Raw genomic sequence first — 10,138 nt, 5'->3', positions numbered from 1 at the left:
AATCAAATCCCACATCAAGACTACCAAGTCTCTACTCAGTCAACATACCGGTTCATAGTTAACTGAATCTTTGATTTTTCGTCTTTCTATGCTGTTTGTGATGTTGCAGCAATCCCTGCCTCTCACATCCTTCCTTCGTTTTCTCTCTTCTGACTGTACACCCCCCCCCCCCCCCCTCGTCTGTGACTCACCCCTCTCTGACTCTCCCACTGATCCTGAAACACCCTTACATGGTCAATGACGTGGCGGTAGGATCCCCCTACGTATCGTGCGTCGACGTGGAGCTCGGCCTGTTATATTATAAATGTAAAAAAGACGCTCCCACCTGCTCGCTCTGCTTCAGCTCGACTGGTCCGATCCGCTCCATCTGTTTCCATGGCGATGTGACGCAGGGATGAGAGCAGGCGGCCTCCTCGCTGTACGTGGAAACAGAAATAACTGAAGCCGTGACACACTGAGCTGATTCTGATTTCCTCCAGAGTATCTGTCCTAAAATAATGATGCTATTCCTGAAATCACTGTGATCCACTTCAAGGGCTACATTCACTCAGAGGGGGTCATCAGTACCGCTGAGAGGGAGGCAGAAACATATTACATCCGTCTTTTAAATATGACTACATGATTTCACAGGAGATGAGAGGAGATGAAATCAGATCACATTATGTCCCAAGTCAGGAACAACAAAAAAGACAAACTGGTCCCAGATCATGTTTCAAGACAAAACCAACAAGTCTCAAAGTACAACCCGTGTCAAAAACAAGATATGTCCCAAGTCAGATTGCTCATCAAATCATAAATCAAGACCAACCAGTCCTAGAGATCCAATCAAAGGCCAAGATGACCAAATCCCAGATGATATGCCAAGTCATAACCAACAGGTCGTACATCAAATCCCAAGAAAGGACCAAGAAGTCCCAAATCATGTCCCAAGTCAAAGATAAAATTGCATGTCTTTCAGATTAGAGGAAAGAAAACATCCAAGACATCCCATTTGGGTCTGTAGATTTCTCTGAGAAAAAGCTCAAAACACAACGGAAACCAGGGGACAGTAAAAAGTGACGCACACAGCTGGGACCGGAGCGCTTGGTGACGTTCAGGATTATGAAGGACAACTGTCTCTGTTGTTGAAAACTTACCTAAAATGTTTCATGGGCTTATTTTAACGATGTGATCCTTCTGATATTACTGCAGATCTGATGTAAGCTAGCTAGCTAACGTAGCTAACCTAGGATATACTGAGAAACACTTACAGTTATGAAACTGACTAACTGCCAACAGACAGTTTATTCACATATCGTTAATACTTCAAAGAAAGGAACTTTACAACACTCCTGCAGGACCGGGCTGCACACTCCCTGTTTTCTCTGAATGTGCATTGTGTGTGTGTGTGTGTGTGTGTGTGTGTGTGTGTGTGTGTGTATAAAAGTGATTAGCAGGTTGACACATTCCTTCCATCAGATCAGAGTCAGTGTGTCTGTCAGAGTAAAGTCATGTGACGTCCATGTGTCTGCCTCTGCATCACGGTGTGTGTGAATGTGTGTGTGCAGTCGGGGTGTGAGCTGTGTGTCTACAGAGATCACACTAACTGTTGATGTTTATGTTACCATAACAACCATTGTTTATAAGGTTTAACATGATGGCGAATAGTTATGAAAAGCAAACATGAGTGACATTTCATATATCTCGTTTTGATTTATGTGTGTATGTCGACATGCAATGTTTGCTTGTACTGCATATTAACAGTGGTGTCGGATCAAAACAGTACATTAGCTAGATCTTTTTTGAACAATTTACAATATATTTATATTACAAGAAGGCTATTATAACACATATTCTTGTTATATAAACTTATCACAATATAATAATAATAATAATAATAATAGATTTAATTTGTTAGCGCTTTTACAGGTGCTCAAACACGCTTTACATAGTGAAGAGAAAATTAAAATAAAATAAAGGAACAACAAATAAATATATAGTTAAAGTTAATATGATAATACACTTGTTGTTATAACACTATACAATGTATCTTGAAACTACTCACAAAAAGTACAAAAAACAAGAAAACGAGAATAATGTGAAACGATTGTAATCAAATATACATCTAATAAAGGAAAACAGTTTTAGTAAAAAATGTCCAATAAAGAAAAGATAAAATACAAATATTTCTATGAATTCCTTTTTATTTCAAATGAGTAATTTTCTTTCTTTTTTGCAAATAAAATCCTTTTACTTTGTTCATTTTGTCACTTGTTCATCAAAGCATATTCCTTAAACCTACATGGCAAAAAACCTTATTCTAAAACTAAAAAGGACATTTTAAAAGAACTTTTGACCGTCAGTGCTTTGCATTTTATTTGAACCTTTTCCTTCACAGAGCAGATCACTGATGTCGGTTCAGGACTCTCTATCTGTGGACCCGTCCGCCCTGCAGGGACGGGCCGGATGCCAGAACAAACACACCGTGGCGTCAGCAGCGCGGCGGAGTCCCCGTTACAACAGGATGTGACATCAGGATGTGACGCTGCTGCAGTTTACAGCTCTGCAGGGTTCACACACACACACACACACACACACAAAATCACAGCTGGAAGAACTCAGTGTTCCCTGTGTGCAGAAATATCTCAAAGTAAAGCACCACAGGAACTGAAAATAACCTTCAAAGGTCAGAGGGAGCAGGCCAATAACATGTTATTCTACTGTTTGATGGAATATAAGCTGGAGTAGTACCTGAAATACAGGCTATGTTAATGATAATTGTTCTCAAGCTACTTTTAGGATCCTTTAAGTCAATATTTAGATATATTCTTGTACTAAATCTTTCTTTTTTCAGGCTTGATTTGCATATTTAATGTATTGAAAACTAGTCTTTACTATTTGTACTGCTCATTAGTTACTGGTGGAAGAGAAGCTGCAGTGAGGTGAAGAAAGGTTTCGTGTTGCTCGCTGTTGATAAGGAATGAAAGTAGCAATTAAGAAGGACATGCACGAAACTCACCTGAAGAAGGTAAGGGTGTGTGTGTTGGGAGGGTGTGGTGATGGAAGGAGCAGAGAATAATAAAAGGACAAATTCAGGACATCCACTCTGCAGGATTTCTCCCAAACATCATCCCAATATTTTAATTAATCCCTTAAATGTATCAAGTACTGTACTTTTGAGGTACTTTACGGGACACTGCCACTTTAGAATTCTACTGTTCTTTTTAGTGTAACACATTTCTGCACTAGAAAGTGCAAACTGTGTCTGTGTTGGCAGAGTTAATCTGTTTCATAATTGTAAGTGTCAGTAGATTTTTAAATGACTTTAGTTAGCTATACGTTAGCTAGTTTGCTTACAACAGATCTGCAGTAATAATGTTACTGTCGCTTAGTTTCCGTTGTGTTTTGAGCTTCTTGCAGCGTTTGGTTTATGCAGCTTTTGTAAACGCTGTATTGGTAGGATGTGTTTTGGCACATGTATGTTCTCCTGTCGGCCACCGTACCGCTGCTCTAAATGTTGCTTTGCATTGAAAATAACAACATAAAAACTCTTATATGTATTTTGTCAGTGATTAAAACCTGCATATTATATTGTCCGATGAAAATACAACATGTTATAACAACGCTTACTTTTATAGTACACTTTCATGATAACACTTCTGTACTTTTGAATTAAGTGACATTTTGAACTTTTACTTGTAAGTGAGTACTTTTTAGACGGAGGTATTACCACTGTAACTTAAGTAAAGGTTCTGAGTACTTTTTGCCAGGCTAATGTACGATATTTTGTGTGTGTGTGTGTGTGTGTGTGTGTGTGTGTGTGTGTGTGTGTGTGTGTGTGTGTGTGTGTGTGTGTGTTATATGACTTTTAAATACCCACACTGCAAACAACACCATGGAAACTGAAGTGGTGTGAAGATCTCCGCAAACACACTCATCATGTATCGATTTCCCTTCTACAGGCAGATTTTCTGCTTTTAAACAACAAAAAACGTATTTAATACACAACCAAAAAGAAAAATGTGGATTCCAGAACATCTTGAATTGTTCTCTAGATGTTTAATTCAGTGTTCAGATGCAGTTTGCTCTTGGTTCATCTCCGCAGCATTTAAACAGATGAGTTTTGGGAAGTTGTATTGACTCATGAGCAGCAGCTGCAGTGATTGAATCAGGATGTAGTAAACGTGTCTTCAGTGATGTTTAAAGTACATTTACATAAGAACTGTGCATAAACACAATTGTTTAAATATTTTTACTTTACTCTAGTATTTCCTTTAAATGCTACTTTTAACATCCACTCCACTAAAGGAGGTTTTGAAACTGAAAGCTTAATTACTTTGCTGTTGGTCTATCTATTTATTTAAGGTCCTACATGACCTGCCATTACAATCAAAGCATTTTTTTAAAGAGTTTCCTTTGCATCTACAGATACTGTGTATCCTTATCGAAAGAGCACCTCCACTAAAGCTGTTTTTGACCCCAGGTAGTACTGCTATTTAGACATTTGACTCAAATGACGATAACTATTAATGTAAATTAAATTAAATGCAAAAGCATTGCCATAAGCACCAGGGAGAATCTCCTCTTGCATTTCAAATGTCTTCTTATTTCTTGTGAAATATTCATGTGTTGTCTATGACTCAACAGTAGTCATCACTCCAATTGTGGCACACACAAGCAGCTCCACACACACACCCCCACACACACTGGATGAACCACTCAAAATCAGTAAGTTCTCGTTCAATAATTTATTCATCAGGTTCAATAAACATCATCATATATTAATGCATGCATCTGATTTTTTTTTTAAATAGTCAGCTGTACACGTTCAGTGTGTAACTCCACTCCTAACAGAGAATAATGAAATGACGTCACATGTCCTTTGACGTCCCCTTCAGTTCATGTGTGAGGACAGGTGAGCAGCACGTGCACCTTCAGCTCAGGTAGCTTCACGTGCTCAGTTCATTCATCATCGGTTCAGTCACGTGACATTCTCAGTCACATTCTTTAACACAGTTCCCCCCTCTGTCTGCCGCTTCAGGACTAAGCCCCGCCCCCCTGCACAGGCCGGTCCGGCTTTCAGAACCCGTCCGGTACTGGAACCATCAATCACCCGGTCGGGCTGCAGTAATGCCCCGGCTCGGTTCGGCTCGGTTCGGCCAACTATTTTTACTCAAACGCCGTTAATCGTCTTCAGCAGAAGGCCGGCTGTTTGGACTCTTTCTCCCCGCTCAGCAGCGGTCTAACTCGGCTCGGTTGGGCCCGGTTCGGATCAGCGGTCGTGCATCTCCAGGCAGGGAACCCACTGGTTGCTGCAGCGGCTCTCCTCGCAGAAGCTGCTGATGTTATCCAGGGCCAGAGACTGGAGAGGCTGCACCTGGGGGTTCTGCGGATCAGAGGGGGGGGGGGGAACACGGTTAGACTTCCGGTAACACGTCACAACCTAATCATCTTTATTTTGCTTCTAATCAGATTTCATTTCGGTGCAATAACCTAACATTCCGATTATTAATTTGCATATCTGGTTTCATTTCCGGTGCATGTACTTACAGTGACCAGGATGCAGTGCAGGTCCCGGGGCTCGTTGCCGTTTTTGTCCCCGGTGCTGTCCTCCTCCAGCAGCTCCGCGAGGCACCCCATGCCGGCCACCCGCAGGATGTTGATGCCGTTGTCGCAGCAGAAAGCCTGCAGCAGGGTGAAGTGGATCTGCAGCGCAATGTCACCTTCATCCTCCTCATCAGTGGCGAGGACGCACAGGACGACACTGTCCGGGTCTCTGCAGGAGGAAGAGGAGGAGGAAGGGTTAATGTCAGCATCATCATAGTCAAACACAGGTTTACTGCCAATTACAAGTGGATATACCAACAAACTACGTGCAGTATTGGAATGGAAAGTATTCTTGTAAAGATTGCAAAAGATGCTGTGGAAAATCTGACTTACACATTCATGAGTTTTGCGGACTCGTAGACTCCCACCGTGAGGCAGTCCTGCCGCTGAGCCGCGACCAGCAGCACCTCCAGAGCCTGGCTAACCGTCTCCATCCTGCAGAGCAAAGAGTTGGTTAGAAACGAGCACACAGTGATACTAAACTCTAAGAAATGTCTTTATGATCTCCTACAATACAGGCTAAATAAAAAAGATGATTACAATCTGCTCTAGAACGTTATGCTGCTGCGTGCCAGTGCGTAATTTCGCATGTGGGCAACAACTACGCAGAAGTAACTTACTTTTTCTCGGTGTTGTTGGATCCGAAAAGCTTTTCCAGAGTCATGTTGAAGTCAGTAAAGTAATCCATAAAATCCAGGGTAATGACAAGTATCCACAGCGCGGAGAGGCTGTTGTAAATTCGTGAATTAAAGTCCAAACAAGCAGTAATCCAGCTCGGTGCAAAGATCCGTCCAGAGTCCGTTAACAAGGAGTTCAAATGCAGAGTAAAATCCGTGCTGTGAGAGTGAGTGTGGAGTTCTCTGCCTCTGAAGCAGAAACTCCCCGCTCTTTATACTCGCTTTCCGCAGGGCTCGTCACCCCGCCCGGCTGCTCGGCTCCTGATTGGTCCGCGGCTGTCAAGAGATCCCCCGTACTCTACGCCCATTGGCTGAGCGCTCAGCAGACGCCGGTTATCCCACGTGGGTGGTTTCGGAGAATCCCCCGCTCTCTCCCTCCTCTTCCTCCCCCCTCCTACTCCTCTTTCTCTTCACACTCTTCTTGGAGTTTGTTTACTGGGATCTGTTTCTCTGACTGCAGGCATTTCCAGATCTCAGTGCCCTTTTCTCCCAAACCCCAGAATCTGCTCCCTGTTGTACCGGGAGAAGCTGCAGAATTCTCATGAAATAAAGCCGAATATTATAAAACATCCACCTGATACTGCATCCACATCACATGCATCTCCTTGGTCACTTTGACTTTGCACATTGGTCTTGCAACATTTCTTTGCACTACTTTATTTCTACTCTGTGTATTTACATTGCATTGTTTTGGAGGGGGGCTTTCTTTTGGAGCTACTGTGCATATGACAATAAAACCTTTGAATCTTGAACACGTACAGTATACACACACACACACACACACACACACACACACACACACACACACACACACACACACACACACACACACACACACACACACACACACACACACACACACACACACACAATAAAGGCACACTGCAGAGGACAAACATAAATGAATAATTTGTCAAGTTTAATGTGGTTTCTGTAGAAGCACTTAAAGGAACAGGTGACCGACCCCGTGCCAGATTCCAGTGCGCACAGGGGCTTCTGAGTTATGGAACTGCGGGTGACGTTGTGCAAGAAACAAATGTGGAAAACTGCGTGGTTACACACGAGGTTATATACTCACATGACCGTTTGGTTTCTCTTGTATATCACTTGTTGTTTGTTTCTTGCAGACACTTTTCTGCTTGTTACACAATATAAAAATACTGAATAAGAACAAATCTACGACAAAGACAGAAACACACGATGCCATATGCAAAAGTGTGCAAATTAGCAGCAGTTTTTGGATTAAATTTGACATTTAAATTCAATCAGGTATGTGCATGTGGTCTGACGGTTCTTTCAGTCATTACAAGAGGCAGACATCTGAGACAAATCGTGCAACCTGCAGGGTTTTTTCGTGCATTATTTTCGTTTTAATATCTGGAAACCCCTTAAGGATCCTCTAAAGTTTCCCAAGAGTCTCAAACTCCCTGCAGGAGCTCCAACTCTCCCATGAAACTGTCCTGAAGAACCTGCAGAACTGCCCAAAACGCCTGCATCTCTTAATGAAACCCCTACAATCCCTTCACTGTGCAGCATGGAGGCTACATCCGGGTTATTAGTATATATAACAGCGGACACAGCGTCCATAACAGAGGCAGAATACAAACATACAAGCTTGGTATTCTTGGAAGCATCGTTTTATAAAAGCACGCAGTCAGTTTGCTGCAGGTCAGTCAGTTTGCTGCAGGTTCTTGCATGTGCTCACACCACATGTTCCTGCCACACACACCCCCTCCCCCACCACCTCCTGCAGTCTGAACACTCTGCAGGGACTCAGACGCCCCCCACAGGCCACACGGTGACACTGCACAGTGAAACCAAGGACATGTTGGAGCAAGACTGCAGGAAAACCAGTTAAGGAGTCCCGGATGAAGGAGGGGAAACACATGATGATGGTCTTTAAGAGGGTATCAGGCTCCATTAAAGGGGGATTTAAGGGGGATTTGAGGGGGTTTTATTAAGAGATGCAGAACGTTTCGGGGAGTTCTGCAGGTTTTTCAGGGCAGTTTCAAGGGAGCTTCTGCAGGGGGTTTTGTAGGAAACGTTAGAGGATCCTTAACCTCTTAAGCCCCACGGACCCGAGCTCGGGTCCGAAAATGCTATATATGTAGCAACAGTGCTATATCTGAAGTGTAATTCATGAAACTATTAATATTCCTACCCATCTGACCGGAGGAAACTTGGCTAACTGACGATACGGAAAAAAAAGTTTTTCGAAAAATAAGTCTCACAAGAAGCCTCTAAATGAGCCCATGGCAAAAACGGGCAATTGCTATTTCTGCTCATAACTCACAAAAACGATCATTTATAATTGATACTTTCTACACAAACAACACATTTTCTGAAAGCTGAGATTCCACAGATTCCATGGGTGTACACCCCATCACTACAGGCACAACATTAACCGAGCTAGCAGCCAGAACATAGCAAGTAAACAATATCAGTTTCCAAATCCATGACAATAATTAGGTCTTACCTTGGCTGTTTTGTGATCAAAAGTTGTGTTCAAAGGAATAAAAACGCTGCTCAAGGTTAATCCAATGTCTCTTGTCATTTTAAAATGATTACTGATAATCAATCCTTTCATTCACGGCAGAAGAGTAGGTCCAACGATTAACAGTCCGTGGCTTCAGCTGCGGGAGATGCAGTTTACGCATAACTCCCCCTCCGCAGGCGTAACATATTTACGTATTTTGAAACTGCCACTTGATTCGATTGGCTCTAACGATTCAAAAAAGGTGTCAATCACCCAAATCGACCAATGGGTTCCAGAGATAGGATCTTGCGTAAGTATAAATAAAGGCAGTATAGCTGGTTTACGCACAGCCCACTCTTTTTACGCAGCATAGCATAGCATAGCATAGCATAGCATAGCATAGCATAGCATAGCATAGCATAGCATAGCATATAATGTCCCGCGGCGACAGGAGAGCAGAGACCGGCAGATCGATCAGCGAAACAGCAGCATTTGTTTTCTTTGTCTTCATTGTAACAATGGCAGCCAGAAAGAAGACTTTTTTGTCCGTAGAGGAGGCATTGGACATCGTATTTCAGGACTCTCCGTCGGAAGATAGTGATCTCGTCACGCATAAAGGGGACAGTAATGACTCTGATTATGAACCTCCGTCACCGGAAAGGTATGTAATCTCTCTGTTTGTATATTACTTATTTATTTGGTCTAAGAGTATTCATCTGTTTTTATCTTTTTGTTATTTATTTGGTGTAAGAGTGTATTCATCTATAGTCATTTCACACACGTGACAATAACACAACGGCATCCATCTTGTGATATAATGTTCTTTCACACACTCAACAACAAACAAAGAAGATGGATGCCGTTTCTTGTTCTTGTTGTTGAAATAAACAAGACATTATACATGTTGAATTTAACACGGTATTACATTTCATTTAGCTGACGCTTTTATCCAAAGCGACTTACAATTATTACTTATATTATATATATATATATATATATATATATATATACACACATGCATACATAATATGTATATACATATATAAATATATGACAGACGGAATATTATTAAATATTGAAAAGATTATATGAACCCCGTCACACATAATTTACACGGTATACATTTTGAGTGATATAATGTTATTTCACACACTCAAAATTGATGTTCTGCTGTTGTTGTAGAGAAATTATTTCTGATTTGAGTTACATGTTTGATTGAAAGTACAAGCCAGAAAATTAATCTATTTGTTTTTTCCACATTTGTTTTCACAGTGAGGAAGGCGATGAGGATATGGCTTCTGGATGCCCGAGTATTATGGGGAAGATGCCACCAAGGTCAGGAGGTACTGCAGGAGGTGCTCTGATGCTGGCAACTGAAGGGTGAAGACACCTGTGTACT

At 41.9% G+C, this 10,138-nt stretch overlaps 1 protein-coding gene across 1 annotated transcript; it reads right to left on the bottom strand.

The window, feature by feature from the left end:
- Positions 1–4,712: 4,712 nt before the first annotated feature.
- Positions 4,713–6,436, bottom strand: LOC117550887 (growth arrest and DNA damage-inducible protein GADD45 beta-like). The gene is made up of 4 exons (XM_034223458.1): positions 6,207–6,436; positions 5,920–6,021; positions 5,530–5,755; positions 4,713–5,365 (listed from the first exon to the last, which is right to left on the bottom strand). The coding sequence occupies exons 1-4, from the start codon at positions 6,272–6,274 to the stop codon at positions 5,252–5,254; spliced, it is 510 nt and encodes a 169-aa protein (XP_034079349.1). The 5' UTR covers positions 6,275–6,436; the 3' UTR covers positions 4,713–5,251.
- Positions 6,437–10,138: the final 3,702 nt, after the last annotated feature.

This window comes from Gymnodraco acuticeps, unplaced genomic scaffold (genome assembly GCF_902827175.1).
Source record: "Gymnodraco acuticeps unplaced genomic scaffold, fGymAcu1.1, whole genome shotgun sequence".
In the NCBI taxonomy this organism is placed as follows: domain Eukaryota; kingdom Metazoa; phylum Chordata; class Actinopteri; order Perciformes; family Bathydraconidae; genus Gymnodraco; species Gymnodraco acuticeps.
The sequence above is the reverse complement of the archived record's forward strand: the minus strand, read 5'-3'. Positions and strand labels throughout refer to the sequence as shown.